The 27,882-nt window shown below is 34.3% G+C and overlaps 3 protein-coding genes across 14 annotated transcripts in view; 2 read left to right on the plus strand and 1 right to left on the minus strand.

The window, feature by feature from the left end:
- LOC106883981 (dynein axonemal heavy chain 7) overlaps positions 1-13,703 on the plus strand; it is a 138,101-nt gene extending 124,398 nt beyond the window's left edge. The window contains exons 66-72 of one of the 4 annotated variants that reach the window (XM_089358436.1): positions 1,535-1,723; positions 2,354-2,491; positions 7,803-8,033; positions 10,266-10,418; positions 11,975-12,152; positions 12,359-12,462; positions 13,410-13,703. In XM_089358436.1, the coding sequence (XP_089214562.1) occupies positions 1,535-1,723; positions 2,354-2,491; positions 7,803-8,033; positions 10,266-10,418; positions 11,975-12,152; positions 12,359-12,462; positions 13,410-13,616 (1,200 nt within the window). In that variant the 3' untranslated portion in view covers positions 13,617-13,703. Of the gene's footprint in view, positions 1-1,534; positions 1,724-2,353; positions 2,492-2,668; positions 2,693-2,714; positions 2,769-7,471; positions 7,631-7,802; positions 8,034-10,265; positions 10,419-11,974; positions 12,153-12,358; positions 12,463-13,409 lie in introns of those variants that run through there. The other 3 variants (XM_089358438.1, XM_089358437.1, XM_089358439.1) reach the window with 3 other exon arrangements.
- Positions 13,704-16,977: 3,274 nt separating this feature from the next.
- LOC106883987 (uncharacterized) lies at positions 16,978-21,096 on the minus strand. 2 transcript variants are annotated; one of them, XM_014935148.3, is made up of 2 exons: positions 20,494-21,096; positions 16,978-18,362 (listed from the first exon to the last, which is right to left on the minus strand). In XM_014935148.3, exon 2 carries the CDS (start codon positions 18,354-18,356, stop codon positions 17,493-17,495), a length of 864 nt encoding a protein of 287 aa, XP_014790634.1. In that variant the 5' UTR covers positions 18,357-18,362; positions 20,494-21,096; the 3' UTR covers positions 16,978-17,492. The 2 variants fall into 2 exon arrangements, with proteins under 2 accessions (XP_014790634.1, XP_089214569.1); XM_089358443.1 differs by lacking the exon at positions 20,494-21,096 and adding an exon at positions 19,119-19,238 and having other exon boundaries at positions 17,355-18,362.
- Positions 21,097-21,217: 121 nt separating this feature from the next.
- LOC106883985 (uncharacterized) overlaps positions 21,218-27,882 on the plus strand; it is a 74,594-nt gene continuing 67,929 nt past the window's right edge. For all 8 annotated transcript variants that reach the window (XM_052971065.2, XM_052971066.2, XM_014935145.3 and 5 more), the window contains exon 1: positions 21,218-21,339. The gene's annotated coding sequence lies outside the window, so the exon portion shown is untranslated. The remainder of the gene's footprint in view (positions 21,340-27,882) is intronic.

Here is a 27,882-nt window from a genome sequence, read left to right on the forward strand (position 1 = left end):
GGGCCTCACCGAGGCGATGACTACTGACCGAGACCTTTGGAAATGTGCTGTGCGTGAGAAGACCCGGCAAGCCAAGTAAGATCGTTGCCAGTGCCCCTGGACTGGTTCTTGTGCGGGTGGCACATGAGATGCACCATTTTGAGCGTGGCCGTTGCCAGTACCGCCTGACTGGCTCCTGTAGGATTTTCGAGCGAGATCGTTGCCAGTGCCCCTGGACTGGCTTGTGCGGGTGGCACATAAAAGACACCATTTCGAGCGTGGCCGTTTTCGTGCGGGTGACACGTAAAAGCACCCACTACACTCTCTGAGTGGTTGGCGTTAGGAAGGGCATCCAGCTGTAGAAACTCTGCCAAATCAGACTGGAGCCTGGTGTTGCCATCCGGTTTCACCAGTCCTCAGTCAAATCGTCCAACCCATGCTAGCATGGAAAGCGGACGTTAAACGATGATGATGATGATGTAATCTTAATAGACTGCATACGAAAAATAAGTTATTACAAAGGAATAAGACCACATACAATAAATGTAACATATGTATTTGTCTAATTAGGGGAATCAACTGTATATTTTTAACCTAAGTATAGGGGCAATACAGGGGGAAATATATGTCAGAAGATATAAGGAACTGTTCTTCTTTTTCTATTCTAGAAATTACTGGTACTTATGTATGTAAAACACAATCTTTACATATGTACATATCTTCTCATAATTTTTTTAAATAAATAAATAGACATAATATAATGTGTAACAGTTGATGCATACTATCTCTGAATCCCCTCCATTTTCTTCTTGCCATTTGTATATATATATATATATATATATATATATATATATATATATATATATATATATATGTATATGTATGTATATATATATATATATATATATATATATATATATATATATATATATATATACATATATATATATATATCCCTCACTCTCTTTTGGAGAGGCACAAGCGCATACACAGACATATACACATGCGGCAGTAACTTCTGCCTACCAAATTCAATCACAAAGCTTTGGTCAGCCCGGGGCTATAGCAGAAGACGCTTGCCCGAGGTGCCACGCGATGGGACTGAACCCGAAACCATGTAGCTGGGAAGCAAGCTTCCTAACCACACAGCCATGCCTGCGCCTATATATATGTATATATATATATATTTGACAAGAATATGATTGACAGTGACTTTGATGTTTTGGTCAGCTCAGTCATCATTGAACTGAACATAAAAACTAACTTATCTGTCTGTCTCTCTGTCTATGCATAGTTGTCTGTTTATATATATTTATCTATATCTGTCTATCTGTATCTCTCTCCCTCTCTCAATATATATATATATATATATATATATATATATATATATATATATATATATATATATATACATGTAACAGTTTGCTTGGTTGCCTTCTAAATGATGATGATATAAATACACACACATGTACATGCTGATGGAGTGATGTGAAATGGCCACTTGTCATATGATTTGATGCTTATTTACATGATTCCATATATTTCTTGTATTCAGGAAGTTCAATATGAAGCATTGCTCTATCTGACTGGTGAATGTAACTATGGTGGACGTGTCACTGATGAATGGGATCGCAGAACTCTGTTGACCTTGCTCCAAAAATTTTACTGCCCAGATATAATATACAACGAGCAATATTATTTTGATGAAATCAGTCAAATATACAAAGCTCCTGAGGATGGTGAAGTAAGGAATTCCATTATCTAATTTTATTTTTTGTTAATGAGATTCCTTTGTGTTTCAACTGTTTTATCTTTTATTATTGATTTACAATCCTTTTTATTGAAGTTTTTAAATTATGAAATGAAATTATCGCACTATACATGAATACCTATGACTAGAAATTTTAAGATGTTTGTAATGAGTGAGCTAAAAAAAAAAATTAAATAGATATGCATATATTACTGCGAATCTCCTCATACAGATGTAAAAATCCTTATCTTCTACTATTACCGTCTCCGATGAAGGGATACATTGAATTTTCCTTGAAACAGCTGTAAGACATTCTACTTAAAATATAAATCTACTTAAAATATAAATTTACTTATGCCATTGGTCTCTTTATCTCATTCTTTTTTTATATATACACACGCTAATACATGACCCGTGTTATATTCCCCATTCATGTTGCAACCACATCTGGGGCAAAACTAGTCAGTATACAGCACTTACTCGGTATTACCTGTATCATTAGGGTCTGGTTGACTCCATTACCCTTCATAACCTTTATTATATACATACATACATATATATATATATATATATATATATATATATATATATATATATATATTCCAAATATTTTTATTTTCTTAGTATGAAAACTATATTTCTTACACAAAAGAGCTACCTCTGAACCCAACACCTGAAATCTTTGGAATGAATGCAAATGCTGACATTACAAAAGATCGCACAGAAACACAGTTGTTGTTTGATAACATCCTTTTGACTCAGGTAGGTCATCACTTCAAACGCTTAGCATTGATCACTGCTTGTGTGCTGCTGCTGTTTTTGTTTACCTCTCAAGGATCCCTGATTGAGCAAAACTATAACCAAAAGCTTTGAACATTCCATCTTTTATTCAGTATTGGTGTTTGTAGAACTGCATTATCCATTGTTTTTGTTCTTTAGGGGTTGTAGAATTATGACTTGAAGAAAGTTTGACTTCTATTTCTAGCATGTCATACAACTGCAGAGAAGACTCCCTTTCTTGTAAGTGATACATATGTTTTTTTTTTTGTTGGCACTCCGTCGCTTACGACGTCGAGGGTTCCAGTTGATCCAATCAACGGAACAGCCTGCTCGTGAAATTAACATGCAAGTCGCTGAGCACTCCACAGACACGTGTACCCTTAACGTAGTTCTCGGGGATATTCAGTGTGACAAGGCTGGCCCTTTGAAATACAGGTACAACAGAAACAGGAAGAAAGAGTGAGAGAAAGTTGTGGTGGAAGTGTACAGCAGGGTTCGCCACCATCCCCTGCCAGAGCCTCGTGGAGCTTTAGGTGTTTTCGCTCAATAAACACTCACAACACCCGGTCTAGGAATCAAAACCGCAATCCTATGACCGCGAGTCCGCTGCTCTAACCACTGGGCCATATGTATATAAAGAGAGATTTCCATTGTTATGATGACAAAACTGATTATCTCTGTGTGAAAGCAAAATAAATAAGTATACAAACAAACAAGAAAACAAACAAATAAATAAATAAATGCTTGTAACTGTCTGGCAAACAGGAAAGTTAGACTTGGTTAAGTTAATAGAGAAATGAACTCCCCAAAAACTATTGGCTATTGCTTCTTTTGCCATCACTGTGCTGTGTTGCTAGCCATGACAGTGTTCTAGCTTAGAGAAGATTTCTTTCTTTCCTTCCTTCCTTCCTTCCTTCTTTCTTTTTTCTCTCTTCCTCCTTCTTTCTCTATCTGTCCACCCACCCATCCATCCATCCATCCATCCATCCGTCCATCTTTCTTTCTTTCACTTTTTCTATCATTCTCTTTCTTTCTTGGGAGAGAATGGGTGTGTGAAGCTTAGTCAGAGAAAGGAGGGTAGCACCTTCAACTATTTTCAGAGCCTCCGATACTGGTGGAAAGAAGAAAGTTACCCTCAACCCAATGACCTGGTCCACTGAATGTTTGTAGCAGAATTAGTTTTATTTATGTAATTCTAACCAAGTTGAATAATTCCTGCCATGGTTCACTGTACAAATAAGTCAGATGGATTCAGACTGGAATCAACCAAAATTATATGTACAGTGAGGAGCTCTATTTGTTCAAGCAACTCTCATATTGCTAGTTGTTACCTCACACCATACATTAATATTTTCCAAAGCATTTCTATTAGGCTTGAGTTTTGGGCACACAATTGAAATGTAGCTTCATTGTGTCTTTTTATACTGCATTATTTTTCACTGTAATATCAAATTTATGCAGGAATCTGCTTTAGGATAGTAACCACATATAAACCTGAAGAGTGTAGCATTGAAACAAGTAACTAGGTTATTCCCTTGTGTGTATGTGGTATATGTGTGTGTGTGTGTGTGTGTATGTGTGCAGGCATGTATGTATGTTTGTATGTGTGTATATATATATATACTTTATATATATAATAATAATATAGATTTAATCAAAAGATTAAATGTGGTACTTAAAATGTTTGAGGCACCAGAATTTGGTAGGGTAAAAACCAAAAGCAAAATCAAGAGATTTGGTGAATAAAATTTGAAGATAAGCAACAAAAATTCAATAGGTTATAGCAGTACGTACGTTTCGTACAAGCTTCATTTATTCATGTAGTGAGAACACCACATAGAATGTACAATGAAAATGTATTCCTCAGCTGCATAATGGAATTTCATTTTAGAAAGTCATTTTGAAGATGTTTGCAAAAAACAAGAGCAAGAGAAGAAAACATACCATCTCGACTATGCTGCTGTTCAACGTTGAACAGCAGCATAGTCGAGATGTTTTCATGTGGTTTTCTCACTACATGAATAAATGAAGCTTGTATGAAACGTACGTACTGCTATAACCTATTGAATTTTTGTTGCTTATCTTCAAAATACTTTATATATATATATATATATATATATATATATATATATATATATATATATATGTATATATTTGTTCTTAGTTACATATAAAAACAGCATTAAGCTGAAGGATTATTCATTATTTTTTAGTAGGGTACATATTTAAACTTTTACTAGGAAACAGTTGACAGTGACTTTAAAGTTTAATAAACACACATATATATATGCTACTATTGAACAGTGAGAGAACGAATATTCAACACTGCATTGGTGGATAAATATTCTTTATTTGTGGTTAACAAAGCAACCAATGGTTTCATGTGAAGATCTACACAATTGTTTGAGTGTACCATGAGGATCTCTTCACATGCCTTGTTAACCTATAATTAAAGTGCACATAGACACACACATAATAGGCACACACACATGCTTTGAGGAGAAAAATATTCGATATGGTTAGTATGTGTTGCACAGTTTGTTCACTGTTTTGAAACTGATGAGTTTCTGCATCATTCCTCCTAGATTTTTTTTAATAATGTACACTAGAAACACTGAATAGTGATAAATTGTACACCTTTGTATATATGTGGGTATGTAAGTGTGTGTGTGTATATGCATACATGCCACTTTTCTTAACTCACTCCCCACCACAGGACCACTTTCTCACCTGGCCCCTAAACCCCTTGTCCATTTTCTTTTCCCTGCAACCACTTTTTCTCTTTCACTTTCCTCCTTTACTCTCCTTTATTTTTCTTTTGATGAAGGACTAGCATCCGAAACATCAAGACTCTTTTCCTTCCTTTTAAACATTAAGCTAATACAATTGTTAAAACTTGTCTCTCCTGTGTTGCCTCCTTTCAATATATATATTGCTACATTGTTTGCTAACTTACATGGCTTCTTGTGGTTTATTCTTCTACTAATTTAATTTACTGTAAACTTCCTGATCTGAAATTCAATGTCCATGGCTTCCTCTCCACAGAAACGGGTAAGCATTAGAAAACAGACTTATCTCAAATAACAACAACTAATAATTCTTCAGTGAATGGCTTTGCTTGAAAATGTTTGGTATTTCTTTCCAGAACTAACATGACTTATTTTGTTTTTTTAAACTATGACAAATTGATTCTTGCTAATACAAATTATCACTAGCATCCTTAATGAAATCCCATAAATCATTTTAATTAATCATTCTATAAATCATTTTTCTCACTCTCTAATTCACTATCTGTATCAGCTTGCTTGTCAGAAGTAAAGCTAAGCTTTGTTACAGACATTGAGCAGAATAACCACTAAATATATATAATAATAATTCTAATCAGTTCTGACAATATTTAATATATTTTACTGGATCTCCAAGTAATTTTATTTGCATTTTTCACTAACAGTTTCTTAAACAATAACTCAACTATTTATTTGTCCTTTTTTTAATTTGAATTCTGTTTTATGAGCAGGAGTATTGTTTTCTTTTTATATGGCATATTTAATGATATGTATATGTATGTGAATGTATGTGTGTGTAGATATCTAGATATATATGTATGTGTGTATTTATATATAAATATCTATATGCCTGCTGATGAAGTACAGTAATCATCATTATATAGAAGTATGTATCTATGTATGTATCTGTCTGTTCTATCTATATGTGTGTGTGTGTGTCTGTGTGTGTGTCTGTGTTTGTGTGTGTGTGTGTGTGTGTGTGTGTGTGTGTGTCTATATATATAAAACTCTTAATTCTAACAATTTAGGTGCTACCCTGCACCATCAGTCATAATTAGTGACAACTGAATTTTTCCTTTTCAGTTTTATATTGCGTATAGAAACCTTCATTATTTTATAATTTTCACGTTACCATTTTGCTGAATCAGCCACTGATTAATGTTGCTATTACTATATACTGACAGTTGGGATTTAGCCAAATCGTCCAGCAATGGAATGGTCACTACTGATGAGCATTAATTTTAAGTGAAACTAGACTAGTATGATGATCTCGCTCACTGTGGGGCAGTTATCTCCCCTGTCAGTGTATGGAATTGTGCTTCCTTGCAGCTAAGGGATTTGTAAACTCTTATTTCTAGTAATGTAAGAACTACTCTGCATCATCAGTCACAATTAGTGACAATTGAATTTTATATATATATATATATACGTATATGTATATATAAAATGTGAAAATTTAATTAAGCTTAAGTAGAAGACACTTGACCAAGGTGCCACACAGTGGGACTGAACCTAGAGCCTTGTGTTTGGGATACAAACTTCTTACCACACAACCCCACCTGCACCTATGGATTTCTTCATGACTTCTATGGTGTTGCTCAGTCCTAGACTGAGTAGATTTATAATGAAACATATTGCAGGCATGACCACCCCACCACATTTTTTCTTTTCAGACATGTACATCAGGGCTAGACCATATTATTGAATGTGTCTTTCCCTTTCTTAAAATAGTGCGATAAAGACACATGGTCTAGTGGTTAGAATATTCTGTTAATGATCATAATGCTGTGGGTTCAATTCCTGGACTGAGTGGTGCAGTGTGTCCTTGAGCATAGCCCTTCTTTTCATGTTGCTGCGATCTAATAAGTTGAAAAGGATTACTGACTGAGTGATGATGCAGCTCCCTCTCTTCTCCGGATGTCACAATCTGGACGAGTGAGAGTACCAAAATGATGCCTATGTCTGCTTGTGACTACATAGGCATCTAAAAACAATTAGTGACAATATGGTACATGTCACCAAGCTATACTTGCAGATGACAGTGATCTCTTTTTTACCTCTCTTCTAATATGGTGGATGAAGTATGATGAAGGATTTGACTCCTGTTTCTAGCAGGTTAAGTAACCATGTATATGTTTCCTATATGCTTTGTATTTTTACATGTTCTGTCTTTTAGCCCCAGGTGTGCCTTGACTGAACACACTTATGATCAAAAGGTGTTCCACCCAGGACCATTTTGTCTTTTCATGCATCAATCATCTTGGACTACATTCCATTTCAAAACAATGAGAAATACTTTGAGGGATATTAGGCAACTATTTCTAGCAGGCTGAATGACTATGTAGAGGTTGCCCTTGTACCATTGTATAAAAACTTCTTTCTCATTGATTTAAATTAAAAGATTTATTTTTCCAACTCATTATCAAGGAACATAGACACAAACACACAGTCCCAAGATCAAGTGAGAGTGACAATGTTTGCAATCCCAGTCTATGTCTTTGTTTCAGGCAAAAACTGCCTCAAGTGCTGGGAAAACAATAGACGACATTGTGGATGAAGTTGCAACAGACATCATCAACAAGCTTCCAGATGATTTTGATATTAACGAGGCTAATTTCAAATATCCAACTTCATACAAGCAAAGCATGAACACCGTGTTGGTACAGGAGATGGTGAGGTTCAACAAGTTGCTGATTGTGATTCGATCCAGTCTCAAGGATATACGGAAAGCAATCAAGGTATTTTAAGAAGTGTAAAAATAAAATGAAAGAAAAATATTCAGCTTCATCATCATCATCATCATCATCATCATCATCGTTGTTGTCATCATCATCATTATCATCATTGTCGTTGTTGTTGTCATTGTCGTCATCATCATCATCATCATTGTCATCATCATTGTTGTCATCATCATCATTATCATCATTGTCATAGTTGTCATCATCGTTATCCTTGTCACCATCGTTGTTGTTATCATTATCACCATAGTCATTGTTGTCGTCATCGTTGTTGTTTTCATCATCATCACCACAACCACCACCTGTCTAATAAACTGTAACAGTTGTTCAAAAACCAAGTCTTGACTCATCCTGTGTTATGCACTTTTTCACCTAATGTCTCACTGATTCTACATCAGGATTACATTAAGAGTACAATTGTTTGTGGAATATTCAACCATTTACACTAAGTCAATGATTTGGCAATTCTGTTGCTCAAAGAGCCTATCACTGTTTTAATGTCCCCTTTTTCCTTGCTTGCATGGGTTGGCTGAAATTTGTTGTGGCAGATTTTCTACAGCTGGATGCATTTCCTGCTGCCAACCCTCACTTGTTTGCATGTAAGGTAGCAGTTCCCCTTTACTGGACATTTTTTCATGGTAAATTGGAAACAAATGGTCCTGCTTGTATGATTTCAGTTCACATTTACAAAGCCCACTCACAAGGCTTTGTTTGCCCTAAAACTATAGTAGAAGACACTTGCCCAAGGTCTCATGCTCTGGGACTGAACCCCAAAATTATGTGGCTGAAGATATGCTGACAGAGCATTGCCTTTCTTCTGTTCTCTAAGTTATTAGAATGCTCTTACTCTTAATTTTCACATATAGCACAGTTGATATATTCAAATGATTACTCAAAGCATAGATGAGCTGACAGAAAAACAGGTTATAAGAGGAATCGACTATAATATGCAAGAGTGACAGCTATACTGGGTAGAGATAGAATATGCATTGAAGTACCACAAGATTCATGTAGAAAGATCCAACAGAAGAGGAAGACCAAAGAGGATATGGACAAATGTGGCAAAGACTGGTCTGTCTCTAGAAGTTGAACCTCATAACAGAGATGACAAAGGAACACTATAAATGTAGGAAAGGACTCATCTAATCCATGTATGTATGGAAAAATGGTTGTTAAAATCGTGATGATGACAATAGCAGTGGTGGAAAGGATGAAGATTCTAAGTAACTGTTATTCTTTGATTTCTCTTCTTTTATATCAAGAGTCAATCACTTTAACCATTGCTATTTGATATATATTGAAATCTTTTCTGTTATGTCTTCATTGTGCTGCTGCTTAGTCTGGCCGTTCTATTCCTTTTGTCTGGCCGTTCTATTCCTTTTGTCTGGCCGTTCTATTCCTTTTGTCTGGCCGTTCTATTCCTTTTGTGACCATATTTCTTATGCAATACACTGCTGTGTGTTTTGATTAATTTTGAAAACAGTCAAAAATTTCGATGAATTTACTGAAATAATTGGCTTTTTTATTATAAAATTAGTGTTTGGAACTTTATAAAAATGGTGAGAAATCATAAATACAATCACATTAAATTGTAACCCTCTTGATTCCAACCTGCTTGAGACTGCCTTTGGTTCCTTGATACTAGTTGCAGGTTTTAATATGGCCTAAATGAGGACCGTAGCATCATTATTGCATCAGACAAAATATTTAGTAGCATTTCTTCCAACTCTTTACAACTTGAGATCAAATTCTGCTAAAGTTGACTTTGCCTTTCATCCTTTTGGAGATAATAAAATATGTACTAGTTGATCACTGAGGTCAATGAAATCAACTGACCCCTACCCCTAAAATTGCTAGCCTTGTACCAAAATTTGCAACAGTTCTTGTTTGAAACACCAAGTCAATAAGGACCAAGTTATTTCATTAAACTCTTCATTATTTTCTAAATTAATTGAACCAAAGGCTGTGTATTTCAACAGAAATATTTCAAAAGTTTTAAATATAAGGAAATAATTTTATTCTCAAATGCAGGATGATTCTAATTAGCAATATCCTGCGTTTGAGAATAAAATTATTTCCTTATCTTTCAATACATCTCAACGATTCTAAAGCAAACTTTGTTTACTTTCATCATAATTTGAATTTAACATACGATAGTGTCTTAAAAAGTTTTAAAGTTTAAAATTGTGGTATGACCTGAATACTTCATTAATTCCTCTTATATTTCTTTAGGGCTTAGTAGTGATGTCAAGTGACTTGGAGGCTGTTGTTTTAAATATTCTCAAAGGGAAAATCCCAGGCATGTGGATGAACAAGTCATATCCATCGCTGAAACCTTTGGGAAGTTACATTACAGATTTCCTGAGCAGACTGAAGTTTTTACAGGTATATAAAATGCAGATTGTATAACAATAATATATATATATATATATATATATATATATATATATATATATATATATATATATATATATATATATATATATATATATATATATATAAATATATATATATATAAATATATATATATATATATATATAAATATATATATATATAAATATATATATATATATATAAATATATATATATATAAATATATATATATATATATATATATATATATATAAATATATATATATATAAATATATATATATATAAATATATATATATATATATATATATATATATATATATATATATATATATATATAAATATATATATATATAAATATATATATATATAAATATATATATATATAAATATATATATATATAAATATATATAAATATATATATATATAAATATATATATATATATATATATATAAATATATATATATATATATATAAATATATATATATATATATATATATATATATATATATATATATATATATATATATATATATATATATATATAAATATATATAAATATATATATATATATATAAATATATATATATATATATAAATATATATATATATATATAAATATATATATATATATATATAAATATATATATATATATATATAAATATATATATATATATATATAAATATATATATATATATAAATATATATATATATATAAATATTTATATATATATAAATATATATATATATATATAATATATATATATATATATATATATATATATATATATATATATATATATATATATATATATATATATATATGGTGCACTACGGTGGATTACTTAAGACTTGGCTCTTATTTCTAGCGGGTAGATGCTCATTAAGCATCATTACGATATTTCATAGCTCCTTAAAGCTATCATAACTGCGTTCCACCAATGCTACTACTGGCGATATCATCAAATTTTGAATTTATCCACAGATGATATGAACAGTAGTGACATCTAACTTCAAATCTCAGTGTTTGAATATTTCATTTATATATATATATATATATATATATATATATATATATATATATATATATATATATATATATATATATATATATATATATATATATATACATATATATACATATATATATATATATATATATATATGTATATAGGTGCATGAGTGGCTGTGTGGTAAGAAGCTGCTTCTCAAACGCATGATTCTGGTTTCAGTTCCACTATGTGGCACTTTGGGTAAGTGTCTTCTACTATCACCTCAGGCCAACCAAAGCACACACATACACTCACACATATATACAATGGGCTTCTTTCAGTTTGCATCTACCAAATCTACTCACATTGCTTTGGTTAGCCCAAGGCTATAAAGGATACTTGTCCAAGGTGCTACACAGTTGGACTGAACCTGGGACCATGTGGTTGGGAAGTAAGCTTCTTACCACACAGCCATACTTGTGCCTATGTCTAGTTAAAATAACATACAATTTTTTTTTAAATTTCCAAACTCTCATAAATCTATGAACTTTCTTTTTTACTCTTATTTTAGGAATGGTATGAAGATGGTCCTCCCTCTGTATTTTGGTTATCTGGTTTTTATTTCACACAAGCTTTTCTGACTGGTGCCCAGCAAAACTATGCTAGGAAGTACACTATACCAATTGATTTATTGGTGTTTGACTATGAAGTGTTAGAAGACAAAGAGTATCCCCAACCACCGGAGGATGGTAATGAAATTCCTTGGATTTTTATTATTTTTACATAAATTTTCCAGTTGATATATATCTACTGGTTGTAGTGGTGGTTGTGGTAATAATGGTGGTAGTAGTTGTGATGTGGTGGTCATGGTTACAACAAGGATGAGAGTGATGAAATCTGGGAAATTTACTACTGCACATTTTGTAATGCATTATTTGATTTTCTTTATTCACAGGCATTTTTGTGCATGGACTTTACCTTGATGGTGCACGATGGGACAGACAAGACAAAAAACTTGCAGAATCTTTTCCAAAAGTCTTATATGATACTGTTCCAGTTGTAAGTTATTGATTTTAAATTCAACTTCAATGATAGAATAATTGAAATTACATTCTGTTAGATTATAACTTTTCAAACCATGTAGTCATGTTTAGAAACAAAACATCCTTTTAACCCTTTTGATACTAACCCACCTGAGACCATCCCTGGTTCTATGATACAAATTTCCTGTTTTAAAGTGGTCTAAATTAAAATCTTCCATCAAAATTCCATATCATGTTTCAAACATCAGCTTAATAATTTCATTATTTTAAAAATTAATTGAAACAAAAGTAGTCTGTTTCAACAGAAATATGTTAACAGAATGGTTGATTTATATTTTAAACACCAGCTTTATAGTGAAATGGGTTGATAAAAACTATATAAAAGTCCTTCAGAATGGTCTGTACTTGTAAATAAAAGGGCCAACCTTGTCACATTCTGTATCTTACCTATTCTGCCAAAGGATTTACATTAAGAATACAAGTGTCTGTGTCATATACTAGAATTCAAAGAGTGGGCATTCACTTAATACAACTACTGGAACATTAGTTGTTGGAAATTGGCAGAGTTTTATTGACTTTCTCATTATTGTTTTGACAATATAAACCAAAAGGTATTAATTTTAGTCTCAGTTTCCTTTGACTAGGCAACAAATATCCAATATTTTTTTTTTATCAAGGTGGACAAAATGAAGTTGTATGACTTGGAAATAAATGCAGTTATTCCAGTTTAATTTTGAATGTTTCAGCATTTCCTATTTTTGAATTTGATTTCATTTTATATTTTGAACTTGTAAAAGACACACAGAGTGTCGAAATATTGTTCATTTGTTTCATTTTCATTTTAATAAACAGAGTCAATCTCTATTTATTACCAATAACAGTTGTGCTCTTCTTCTTGTTTCTTTACCTTCACAAAGAGTAACTTCAATCTTGAAATATTATTATTATTATTATTATTTTTAGATATGGTTGAAACCACTTAAGAAAGATATGGTGCCCGAAAAATATTGCTACAAATGTCCAGTTTACAAGACAAGTGAGCGTCGAGGAACACTTTCGACTACTGGCCATTCGACCAACTTTGTCATAGCCATGATGCTGCCAACAACCAAACCCCAGAATCATTGGATCTGCAGAGGTGTTGCCTTGCTGTGCCAACTGAACAACTGATCAGAACTCTTACTAATGCCAGAGTTACAACTATCAATTTATATATTTTACACAAATGAATAAGCAATTAAAAATGATATTTCTGTATATATGTTTTATATTTATTCTTAGCAGCAGTCGTGTGACAGACATGGTAGAGTACCAGTCACATTATGTTGTGTTATTTAGTTTAACTTTGATATAAGCTAGAATTTCAGGGGAGTTAATTCTGTGTATTCTTTTCTACACTTGGCACAAGGCCTGAAATTTTGGGGGAGGGGCCCAATTGATTAGATTGACCCCAGTATGCAACTAGTACTTAATTTATCGACCCCTGAAAGAATGAATGGCAAACTCGACCTTGGTGGAGTTAATTCTGTGTATTATTTTGTCTGTAGTAGTAGTAGTGGTAAAAGATGTTTGTTTTATTAAATATTTATATATTTATCTTATTTATTGAGGAGCAATAAACATTAAGGACTCATTGGAAATAAATTTTCTTGAATGAACTGGTGATTCCCTAGAGGTAGTAGATTACCTAGGTGACCAGTGATCTAATTAATTGTGGACAAAGATGTTCTGAAAATAGTTGTGAGAATAAGAATAGGATGAAGAAAGTTCAGAGAGAGTTTATTATTTTCGTTGGCAACAAAATATCTTATACTCAGAATGAAAGGCAGATTGCATGATGCTTGTGTACAAACAGCTATTCTACATGGTAGTGAAACATGGGCCATGGGTGCAGGGGACTTGTGAAGATTAGAAAGGGATGAAGCTAATATGCTCCATTGGATGGGTAATGTCAGTTTGCATGTATAACAAAGAACTAATATATTGAGAGAAAAATTTAGTATAAGAGGAATCAGATGTTGTGTGCAAGACAGAAGTCTACCCTGGTTTGGTGATATGATGCATATGGATGAGGACAGCTGCATATGGATGAGGACAGCTGCATAAAGAAGTGCCAGTCTCTTAGAGTGGATGGCACTTGTCGTTGTCATCATCATCATCATCATTGTTTAACGTCCGTTTTCCATGCTGGCATGGGTTGGACCGTTTGACTGAGGTCTGGAGAGCCAGCAGTTGCACCAGGCTCCAATTTGATCTGGCAATGTTTCTATGGCTGGATACCCTTCCTAACACCAACCACTCCAAGAGTGTAGTGGGTACTTTTTATGCACCACTGGCACAGGAGCCAGTCAGGTGAGCCTGGCATTGATCACGCTTGGATAGTGCTTTTTATGTGCCACCAGCATGGGGGCCAGTCAGTGGGTACTGGTATCAATAACGTTTGGATAGTGCTTTTTACATGCCACTGGCATGAGAGCCAGTCAGGGGTTACTGGCATCGGCCACTTTCGGATGGTGCTTTTTACTTGTGAAAGAGGGAAACCCAGGAAGACATGGGATGAAGTAGTGAAGGTTGATCTCAAGATACTGTGAGACTCATGGAGAAGATGACAAAGGACAAAGATAATAATTTGCTGTAGTCAAGAAGACCTGCCCATCGCAGTATAAATGATGTCCTAAGGGCATTTTGGTTATGCTTGTAGATGTGGGCCCTGCCCCTACACAAATTCTACCCTGCAAGCATTCCCCACATCTTATTCCTCTAATACCCCACCAAGTTCCATCCCTCCTCTATCTCTGACACTACTCATCTGCTGTAATCACTTGAGAAGAGAATCAGCATATATTATGCACCTTACCTTTCTTTCCTTCCTTTCCCAGCACCATGTCTATCCCTCATTCTTATCATCCATTTTCCTCTTGCATTATATTCACCAATTAACTCCTTTCTGTGCCTTCAGTTATCTCTTCCTCTCCTCTGCCATACTCCACCTTAACACCTTTCATATCTGCTATCATTCTCAATGCCCTCTCATATCTGCCATCACACCTCCCTCACTATGGCCAACCTTATGTATCTCTACATCTACTTCCCCACTGCTCCTACAGCTTGCATATTATCACCGCTTTCTGCTCTGTCTTCCTTCCTAAGCCATTTCTATCTCTTTTACCCTCTCTCCATACTGGTGTTTCCCATCAACTGTACCTCCATCCTTGTTCATCACTCACTCCTACCACCATATTATTCCTCTCTCATTCACTGTTTGAATCCTTTCTTATGCTTACCTTCATGTACCAGAAAAGTTTGCTCTGGCAACCCATCTTTTATCTCCTCCCCAGCAACTCTTTTATAATGTGAAGTAACTATATCTCTCTAACAAGACACGTACTTGTGCTTCTCTCATACTTCAACCTCTCCACATCTGGCATAAAGCCATCTCCCCCTCTTCAGTTGAGGGATTTTTTTTTGTTCTTTTGCTATCTTGCAAGCTACTTGGCAACCTCACCAGTACCAATGGCATGAATAAAGTACCCACTACACTCTGTAAAGTGGTTAGAATTAGGAAGGGCGTCCAGTCATAGAAGCTATGCCAATGATGACATTGGAGCTTGATGCAACTCTGTGGTTCATGGGATTGTGTCAAATCGTTCAGACCATGCTAGCATGGGAAACAGATATCAAGTGATGATGGTATCTATCAGTCATCATTTTAACATCCACTTTTCCATGCTTGCATGGGTCAGACAGAATACGCTGAGGCAGATTTTCTATGGCCAGATGTCCCACCTCTCACTAACCCTCAATGGTTTTTAAGCCAAGTAATATTTCTTCTTTGGTAGATATATTTTCATGGAAGACTGGAAACAAACATGCTACTTCTATGATAGTGACACTTGCTAACAATTGTAATGTGATGTCAAGACAAGGAGACACACATATTTACGACGAGCTTCTTTCAGTTCTGTTCATCACTTGCGTTTGCAAAGATTTGATCAGTCTGCGGTTATAGAAGACAACTTGCCCAAGGTGCTATATAATACTTGTATCTATTAATTGTAAACAATATGGTTTAGAGGAAACTATCTCAAGGGAGCGTCCTATATTTTAAGTATAAGTATGATAGGGTCTCAAATTCACATACGTAATATAGTGAGTTGAAAAATTTTGATCAACTAAGCAAGTCGAAGCTGAAAACTCTTGGAAGATATTTTTAAACTGGAAAAAAAGAAAAAAGTAAGGGAAATAACTCTAAGAAGATTTCTTTCGAAACAATGAAAACCATATCCTCAGTAACTTGTAGTTCAATGCTTTCTATCATTGAAAGGCATTTTTTAAAATGCCTCTTCACCCAACCCACTAATGTTACAAACATAATGAAAAGAAAAATAGCTGCTTATTTAGATAAAAAAATTATTATTTTTTAAATTTAAATCAGCAGCTAATTAACAAACAGTGACTGTTGAAGATTTACATGAGAAAGACAGATAGGGAGATGTAATGCGTTGAGTTAGGTACTCCAGTAACTCTCAAATTAAGTATTTAGTAATTAATAATTAATTTTATTGAAGAAAATAGGCAGAATTTTTAAGCTTGGTGAGATTTAGTAAAACAAGATATGGTTTATGAAATTGATTCATTTTGAAACAAAGATAAATTTGCATCAACCTCCATCATAGTTTAACCCTTTTGATACCAACCTGCCTTAAATCTCTGGCTTTTTAAACAAACTTCCTGTTTTAAAGTGAGCTAAATTAAAATCTTTCAAATTTAATGCTAATTTGTTCCAAACACAAGCTTAATTACAATTAAGTTATTTTATTAAATTTTTCATTATTTAAAAAATTAATTGATCCAAAGGCAATGTAGTTCAGCTTAAATACAGTAACAAAAAGATTAAAACAATTAATCTTTGGTAAAGTAGTCCAGTTTTAATAACTATTTTTAACAATTTAAACTTTTGGCCTTCTGACTGCCATAGTTGGATAACAAAAAAGTTTCGATGGGAGAGAAATTTAGTGTTGTTTATTTAAACAAGATCCCAAGGATCTAATTCTGCAAGAACATTTTTGTCATGGCCTTCTTCATTTGGTCAGTATGTATTTTCAGTTTGGAATTAACTATTTTTTGTAATTTAAGAAATACTTGGTTATTTGGTTCAAGTTCCAAACCAGCTTTTATGTCAGCCAAAGCTCGATCAAGGTCCCTGGTGTTTAGTTGTGCTTGTGCTCGATGATAAAGGGCTTTCACATTATTTTTATCAACAACCAAGGCAGAGGTACAGTTTGCAATCACAAAATCATTGCTTTCATATTTACTCTGACACAGAGAAATATTAACATACAGAGTAGATTTCAAGTTCTGGTATTCAGTTCTCACATCTTCAGACATTTCATCATCTGAGTCTATAGTTATTACATATTTTAATGCTTTTCTATAACGCTTAAAAGCAAACTCTATATTACCTGCCTTGAAAAGCTCAGACCCTTTCTTCCGATGGTGCATAGCAACAGCCAGTTTCTCCTCTGTGGTCATTTCCCAACTATTTGTTTGATTTTCAAACTTATGCAATTCTAATTGGAATTTATATTTTTCAAATTGATCACAAGAGTCTTTTGATGACTCTAAAAGTATATGAAATGTTGCTTCACAACATTCATCTAATTTCATAGATTCTAAACATTCATCAATAAGTTCTCCAAGAATGGTATCTCCCTCTCCAATTTGTATTTTAACATTTTCTCCTAAGCCATACCCAAGAGAATCTTTGTTTAAAGTAGCCCCACCAATGTGGGATATGGAAACAATGCAAATACTTCCATCAGTAGGCCTTGCTAAACCAGATCCAAATTTTAGAATTTCTTTAGAGATAGAATTGTTAGGTGACGTCCAGCACTTATCATCCATTTGCATTTCTGCCTGAAATTAGAGTTAAAAATAGGGTTGTCTTAGAATAAATATTGCCTGCTGGGTGTATTAAAATAAAAGCATATGAAATGAAATTTATTTCAAGCATAACTAAGCCATTGAACTAGAATGTTAACTACAATACGAGAATCAAAATATCATGAACAATTCTTCATAATATTAAGCTTTCCAAATCCTAGGTTAATCCTTACTGAGTGAGCTTATATTATTCAAATAGTCCCTTAAAACATACAAATTAGTGTTAAAATGATTTGTTTATTTGACAAATGAACATCGTTACATAATAAAAACACATTTAAAAATCATATGAAAAATCTTCAGCTGATCAACATGTAAAAATAAAATAATTGCAGTATAAGTTTGGGTGGATACAGCAAAACTTTTGAGTGATACGTTTTGAGGTTGTAGAGTATGATTTGATTGTTTTTTTTAAAGAAATATAATTTACACTTTTGAAAACGTATCTCTGGAAAATTTCATAAAAACAAAAAATAATAATGCATTAAAAGTATGATCCTCTAAAAGGAAAAAAAAACATGTTTTTCCCCTCTCATAATCGTAATGTACAGCATATAAAATATACCTCTGGAGAATCTCATTAAGAATTGAGAAAAAATTGGAATTATCCAAAACTTCTCAAAAGAGATTTTCTTTACAATTTCCCCCTGATATCCATCTAAAAAATATATATATGGAAAATTTCCATTAGAATATGATTTTTTAAAAGAAAGTTATAAGAAAACAGACCTAGGGAGGGTGGGCAACTTGGATTCTCCTATAGTTGTAATTATATTCTCTTGGATTAGGTTGAATGGTGAGCACCACAGTTGTGCGCATGAACAGTGTAGAAGGAGGGCATGGTCAACTAATATCACAAAGAACATTGAGACTGTTGCCGATGGAACTACAATGGAAATCATTTTGGAAAATCTGGGGTTTTTTTTTAACTCATTGGCATTTGTCATTAAATCCTTCGTTACCAGTGGTTTTGTTCAAATTAACTGCTTTTGTTTCAACTAATTTTGACAATTATGAAAAATTTAGTAGTAGAGTAACTTTGTCATTATCAAGCTGGTGTTTGGAACATAGATTAACTGAAATTTTCATGGACAGTTTAATTTAAATCACTTTGAAATCAAAAAAATTGTACCAGAGAACCCAAGCCGGTCTCAAGCCTGTTGGTGTCGAGAACTTTCTCAAAAGTATATATGATTCAAATACATCGATTGGCACAATTTCTTAAGAGATTTGTGTACAAAGGTTACTTCAAAGTTTTGTTTTTGTAAAACAGTTAAGGACCATAAAAACGAAGACATCCCAATATTTCATAACAGGGAACAGAAAATTAGTTTCCCCATTACGGTGCACGATTGAATTACAGAATGGACTTAATACGTATGAAGTTAGGATACTTGTTTGGTGTGCAACGAAGCGTAGCACACTCGATAATATTTAAATTCCTGGTTGCAAAGTTTTTGATCATGTTTGCTCAGTCAGGACAGATCTGGGGCCAAATAATGAAAAAGGCATAAAGACAGCTATATTTCCGAATAACAACAGTATAGAAATCATCTTAAAGTATTAATTAGATTGTTAATTTCGTTATTTAAATCAAAGTTGTGCCTCCTGTTAAGGCTTATGAAGTTAACAAAAATTAAAATAATTATTTATTATATAAAAAACTGTTTCTTAAAAAAATGATAATGCTACTTCAGTTAATTAAAATATACTTCTTCAATTGGCTATGCAATTAACTAGAAGTCTGTTTGTTGACTGGGGGAAGTTTTAAGTATTGTATGAAAAAGTTTAAGGGACTACTGAGGAAGTTTTATACTTTTTGGCTTTTAGATCTAAAAAAATATATTAAACAGAAAAAGAGATACAAGGAAATTAGAAAATTATTGGAAGAATTTTCCGGAAATTCAAAACAATTTTTGATCGTCTATATAATGTCTTTTTAAACTTAAATTGACTACATTTAAATTTTTGTTGGTATGATGTTTAAGAATTAGCGTTGAGAACTGAAATAGTTTAAGAAACGACTGTATATCGTTAAGAAAGGCAAACAAACACATTATTTATACATTTACGGGAATGATGTCCCACGTTTGTGACAACTCACCTGGTGTAATTAAAACCATTGATACATCAAAACAATTAGTGAGTCATTTAAATTATTAAGAGTGGAGAGAGAAGCTGCTGGACTGGAAGATGATCACTGTAAGAGAGAAAGAGAGAGGGAGAGATCTGACTGTTTCTTTGATGGTCAGAACCACTGGAGGGTGGCTCTGTGAGTTTACCTATGGTTATATCCTGCGAGGGGATCGATAGTAAGTAGGTAGTAGTAGTAGAAGTATTTAATTGAGGATCGATGCCTTGGGACTCTATATATACATGTCTGTCTCTCTTGCCTTTTGGTCCCAGTATAAAATAATTTTAAAAATCAGTTACAAAAACAAAGATTATAATTACAATAACAATGATAGGAGAACAAGATCAAAACAAAGAAATCACAGGTTAGAGAGATGGAAAGAGAGCGAAAGAGAGAGAAATAAAGAGATAGAAAGAGAGAGAGAGAGAGACAATTAGATAAAGAGAGGGATGAAGTAGTAGGAGGAAGAGGGTTACGGAAGTACATGAGGAAAAGGGAGAGAATATACATGTAGCCGTAGTAAGAGGGAGGTAAACAAGGAGGAGAAGAAGAGAATATAGAAGAAATCCTAGTAATGGTGGTGGTAAGAGAAAGAAAATTAAGGCGATTGATGAAGAGAAGGGAGAGAATAACGGTGGCCAAGCTAACCGGAAGTCTACCCCCCGCCCCGTTGACGCCAGCAGCGTGTGACGTCATTGTCCAAGATGGCCCCACTGAGATGTTTTCAGTTAATAACAGCAGCTGTTGTTATTATTTAATCATGTAACAACACTTTACTGGAGAGGATTAATATTGAAACAAACTCCTTCCAATAAGGTATGTCATGCTATTATTTCATATAATTCATCTTTCGGTACTACTAAAGCAGCGCGGACCCGAACGCGCAGTCGCGCAAGCTAGTCTTGAGTGGTCGATCCTAACCCTAACCCTATGTCTCTAACCCTAACCCTATCCCTAACCCGCGTGTGCAAATGAATACGTGTTTAGGGTTAGGGTCGACCACTCATGACTAGCTAGCGCGTTCGGGTCCGCGCTGCTTTAGTAGTACCCATCTTTCCATCCTGTTTTAGTTTTCATCGTTATTCTGCCTTTTTTTTTCTATCTCATTTGTTCTGGTTTCGCCCCCATCTCCGCCCAAACCAGTCCCATAAGGTCTGTTTTACCAAAATGGGTCCAGTCTTCAGCTTATCGTCATTTTTGTACGTTTCTTTTTTTCCAAGTAGCTTATCAAAAGCTACAATAACTAATACATCTCTTTTTCTTTTTAATTCGGTGAAAGATTTGGCTGTAATTTCTAGCTTCAAATGACCACGTATACTCTCCTTCGTTAGCTTACCTGTCATTACACATATGTAATATATATATATATATATATATATATATATATATATATATATATATAAATTAATGTTTAGCAGAAGCAACTGAGTGACTCAAGGGCCAAGAGTTTCGTGTGTTTAGCACTTATCAAACTAGTTTCATAAGTGTTAACGCACGAAACTCTCGGATCTCGAGTCACTCTGTTACTTCCGCTAAATATTAATAAAAATATACATATACTCATATTTTGAGTTCTGTTTTTCCTGTTTGTCTTAATATAACTGAATATATACATATAAGTTATATCACTCATCTTTGAGTCTAGATTATATTAATCCAGTTCCTTTTAATTGCTTCACTGTTCGTTGGAAATAACCACAGATTTAAATTGAATTACGTTGATGGAAAAGAGAAACCCTGGCATTCCAGGTACCTTCATTTTAGAATTTTCTTTTTCTATAGAAAGAAGTCCTTCCTGAAACGTTAGCTTTCTTTTCACAGGCTTCCACCCTCATTTAATTGAGTCTTGCCAATTCTAACCACCATTAATTAAACTCCCTGAATTCTAATGTTACACACTCACACATACGACCTCCGGTTCTAACAGAAGGGATCACATAGAGAGCTCCTGAATGTCTACATCACATACTGGAGCTCCTGAATGTCTACGAAAATTCTAAAGCATTGTGTTTTGTCCTCTATAAAATTACCTACAAAACGGTAATTAAGTCATTTTAATTCGTCTTAATTATCAGACTCATGAATTATCATTTACACTATACGTGTAACTGTTAGTCATTTATGTAAAATTGATGATTTATTTGTAAATTAGATGATTAGCATGCTATCTTGTCGCTTTAGTTTTGCACTAGAGGTCGTTATTTACGTACAGATTCAACAACTTGTGTATAAAAATGTATGAGAGAAAAATGTTACTAGAATTCGGAGAGCCCGTGCTCGTATGTGCCTAAACTTCCAGATGTACCTGTGTATATATGCTTGTCTTGTCTGTCCACCTTTTCTAACTATACACACCTCTTTGGGCTATATTTCTTTACATATAACTAGCTCTATTTTTATATCTCTCTATATATATACCCTACCTGACTGCTTCATGTGTCAAACTCTCCCCTCCTGCCTCTTATCGAATACATTATAATCTGAAATTTGTGTGATTTAAATATGTTCATTACTGTTTGTCTAGTTTGAATAAATTCTTTAATTTTGTAATGGTTTATGTTCAGTACTTATGCACACACAAACGTTACCCTCTATTATATTATGTTTTAAAACAATTATCTGGAACGATTATAATTCGGGTTTAAAACTCTAAATCCATTGTTATTATTACTTATCTGATTCGTACCCCAGACCTATTTTATTTTTGCTACCCCATTATTGCATATTTAAACTCCGAAATAATTCATGACAACACGATGTTGTCTAACACCCACGTTAACGCTGATCGAGCGAATCTGTGGTTAAAGGTATTCCAGATGAAACCATCCTGTTGATTTTGAGGGGACAATGTTTCACTACCGTGACATCATCGTCCAATGTAACCTTCATCGACTGCGATTTGACTGCAATTTCTAGCATGACGAGCGACCACGTAGTATCTCCTCGTTGACCTGCTTTCGTTGAAATTTTTGTTTGTTTTCTGTTCAATAACTGAGAGAACCTGTCGTATTTAAATTTCGCAGGGACTATCTTATCTTTCAAATGATCCGTAGTCGATAAAAATTACCAATCGTGTTTCCTGAAATTTTTTTTTATTCACCACAAACACGAAGAATTTATCTGCCAACGAAGGGCAACTGTATGTAGTCGCTAAACCTAAACGGAGGACACATTGGATTGTATAGTTTTAAATACACAAAGGGTGGTTAAACCCAGATTTTTTTGGTGTAAAGTGGGTAACAGATAAATGATTTCCGGGGTAGAATTTAGCTTTTTCGCTTGAATTTTCTCTGAATGTCATCGAAATACTTCAACGAAGTAAAGTCGCTATCGATCACACCTATTGATCCAAGACACTTTATCTATAACCACTATACTTTTTTTTTTAAATATATATTTAGAACTACATTATGTAATGTGTCTTAACCTTTTTCTTGATATGGTAGGGTGTGATCTGAGGTAAATTTGGTTGCTATTTCTTCTGGGTTACCAACCCACGTAGAGGTTTCCAAGTTCACCAAGGATTAAGTAACGCATACACTTCGAGGAAATCGCCTGCATCCTCTCCCATCCTTCTACTTGTGACAATGTCAGAAATCAATGTTGCGAAACAGTGCAGTCTCTAGAATACCAACTGGTCGATTTAGATAATTATGGCTGTGAGGGTAAAAAAGCTTGCTTTGCAACCGCGTGGTTTCGGGTTCAGTCCAAATGTGTGTCACATTGTGCAAGTGTTTCCTATAGCCTCTGGCCGACCAATGCCCTGTCAGTGATTTTGGTAGACAGAAGCTGTGTGAAAGTCCACCATGTGGATGTGTCTGTGTTTGTCCTTATTCAGCTTGACAACCAGTACTGGTTTATTTATGTCCCTGTAACTCAGCAGTTCAGCAAAAATAATCAGTAAAATAAGTATCCGCCTTTAATGATAAAAACAAAAAAAAGTGCTGGGGTTGATTTGCTCAATTAAATCCTTCAAGGCAGTCTTCCATCTTCTCTGCAGTCCAATGGGATCACATTTTACACTATCATTTTGGTGTGTTAGAAACAGCAGACAAACCACACTCTGAAGCTTTTATAATTAAAATGAAACCTGGCATATATTGGATAATATAGTCTTTGACAAATCATGTGTGAAATTGTGAAATGAGTAAATAAAAACTAGTTGTCACAGTTAGGTTAAGGTGAAACAACTGAATACATTAATATCTTTTTTTTTTTTTTTTTTTTTACTTGTTTCAGTCATTAGAATGTGGCCATGTTGGTGCACTACCTTGAATTTTAGTCGAACAACTCAACCCTAGACTTTTTTTTTTTAAACCTGATACTTATTCTGTCGGTGTCTTTTACCAAACTAAGTTACAGGGATGTAAACATACCAACATTAGTTAAGTAGTGATGGGACACATACATACGTACGCATATATTTACAATGGGCTTCTTTCAGTTTCCTTCTACCAAATCCACTCACAAGGCTTTGGCTGGCCCAAAGCTATAGTAGAGGACACTTTCCAAGGTGCCATGCAGTGAGACTGAACCTGGAACCATGTGGTTGGGAAGCAAGCTTCTTATCTTACAAGGAAAGGGTCAACAGTGATTTTGGAGCTTCAACTTGCTTGTCATACTAATGAAAGCAAATCAGAAGGATCCAAAGTTACTGTCAGCCTTTTCTTTGCAAAATTTTGTTTTCTATTAAAATGTATTGAGTAATCCTTCAGTTTAAACTCAAAAAACAAACAACATCTTCATCATACGTCTGCTTTCCATGCTGGAATGGGTTTGACTGGAACTGGTAAGCGGGAGGTTTCAGTCTGATTTGCACCAGGTTCCAGTCTGATTTGGTATGGTTTCTATAGCATGATGCCCCCCCCCCCCTAATGCCAACCACTCTGAGAGTGTAATGGGTGCTTTTTATGTGCCACTGGCATAGGTGCCATTTGTGTGACACCGGCAACGGCCATGACTGATTTCACTTCTCAAGCACAGCATCTCACTGAAGGTCTGTCATTTGTCATCACTGTCAAATTTACATTTTGCACCATTTTCTAATGCAATCTGCTGATATTTTCAAATTTTGGACTAATTTTTATGAATTTCTTTTGGCAGCCTTGAGCCATTTACATATTTCTCTTATTCTCTCTCTCTCCCCTCCCCTCCGTCTCTCTCATACACAGGCTTGGCAATTATTTCACTTTTGATGGGAAGACAATCTTTGAACTGAAATTAACATTTACAGGCCAACAAAGGAGTCTGACTTGCTAGAAACAGTAACTGAATCTTCAGGGAAATGGGGGCTAGCCTGAAGCTAAACAGCAGGCTGTGGGTGTCTCCCCATCTGCTAGAAGTAGCAGCCATATCATTAAAATCATACCTTACAATAAAAAAAAAATTCATTGGATAATCCTGGATTTGCTTTCTGTAAAGGTAAAAATGATGTGATGGTCATGACTAATACCTATGATCAGAAGTATACTCAGTCAGGACTGACCTATGGCTAAACAGCTATGCCATTTAGTAATGAATATCTATTGATTCTCCTACTTGTATCAGCAGCATGTCTGTGTTCTATTTAGTGAAATACCTTCTGTTATTTGTGATGGTCATTGAGAGAGAGAGAGAGAGATCCTATCCTGACTATTAAAGTAGTAACAGAACAACTGCACATCTCATTTGTTATTTGTTTATTCTGTTATGACCAGGTTTATTGGTATATGTTTTTTTTTTCCTTCTGTTTTTATTTTGTCTATTGATTATGTGGCATATGCATGGATTATAGAAAGATCTAGTTAGATATGTCATGTAATGACAAATGAAACATTGTAAAGTCATGAAAATCATTAAAAAAAAATTATCCAAACATATTGTTCATGGAATGAGACAGTTAGGCTTGGTCATTTAAATGCTGTTGATTTGGCACAGCCGTCCGTACTCTTTGGTAGCAGTACTGTTTGACATTGGAGGCAAAACTACATGCATGCATGCATGCATGCAAAAACAGTAGTGCCACAATGGTTGTGCCAAAATCCCCCATATTTTACTGTTGACCAATCAAGGGAATCACCATGTGATTGTCTGACTTGCAAGAATTAGCAGCTAAATCTTTCTCTAATTAAACTCTACAAAAAACATTGAGTAATGTAGTCTTAGATACACTAGAAGGTCACAGCTAGAAAACATTTCATAGGTTTGTTCAATCTTGGATGTTTTAGGGCTAAATAACTCCATGTACTATTTGGATTGTTTTGATTTCAACTCCTCTGTACTCAGACAATGTCGAACAGTGAGCAATCTCTTTAGTGCTGTGCCACAGTAAATTACTCTCAGTACTCTCCATAAAATGGTTGATGAATGACCAGTGTTAACATAGTCAAAGAAAATCTTTAATCTTGTTAAGGACATGACTTCTAGCACTTGTGTCACAGTAATATGTACTCAGTACAAAGTGATTGGCGCTAGGAAGATATCCAACCATAAAAACTGCACAAAAGATAAAACACTTAAGTGAGACATGGCCCACTAACTCACCTAGGAGGACAAGCAACTCTGAATAAGAATTGTCTCAGACCATGAGGACTTGACTAACTCATTGTCATGGAAAGCAAAATGTAAAATGATGATAATCATCATCCTGTACTTTGACTCCTTGAAAAATCCTCAAAAGAACACCTAATCGAGTCATGCCAATCTTGTTTCTGTCAACCTACAAAAAGCACAATCACTACACAAACTAAGAAACCATTGTAGCCCTCCCAAACATGAACAGCATGTCACTAAAACCCTTAAATTCACTTGGTGCGATGGCTGCATCACCGCTGAAGAAACATCATTAGTATTGCAAAGCTTGGTTTTCTTCTCCCGAGACAGAAAATTCTTTCACTCCTAACAACTACTAACTCTTTACATGTTCAGTTAACAAAACAGAGTACTACTCCAACACTTGAGATGGTGCTGCTATATACCTGGACATGGTCCACTATATTCAAAGAAAGGTAGATGACTGTGATGCTGTTGTTGATATGAACACACAACATGCTCCAACTTCTGCTGCCCACTCTTTCTGACTTTTCTGTTACAATTTCAGTGGCCTCATCTCAAATTGCTCTTATGATGCCCATCCAACCCAGCCAAGAACATTCTTGATTCACCTGTCACTCGCTCTCATCACACACATTCTGTCTACCAACCTCTGCATTAACTGTTATACCCAGTCTTTCCAACCAGGCTCCCTGAAATTCCGTCTCTGCATGTTTTTTCTGCAACTGTTTCAACTGTTCAAGATTAACATTAATGGCATTAATCTTTTTCTGTCTTGAAAGGTCATGGCTACAGTTTCTTCCCCCTTTCCAAAGCAATTAAATGAGA

The sequence above is a fragment of the Octopus bimaculoides genome, chromosome 10 (genome assembly GCF_046866305.1).
Source record: "Octopus bimaculoides isolate indiv1 chromosome 10, ASM4686630v1, whole genome shotgun sequence".
NCBI lineage: Eukaryota > Metazoa > Mollusca > Cephalopoda > Octopoda > Octopodidae > Octopus > Octopus bimaculoides.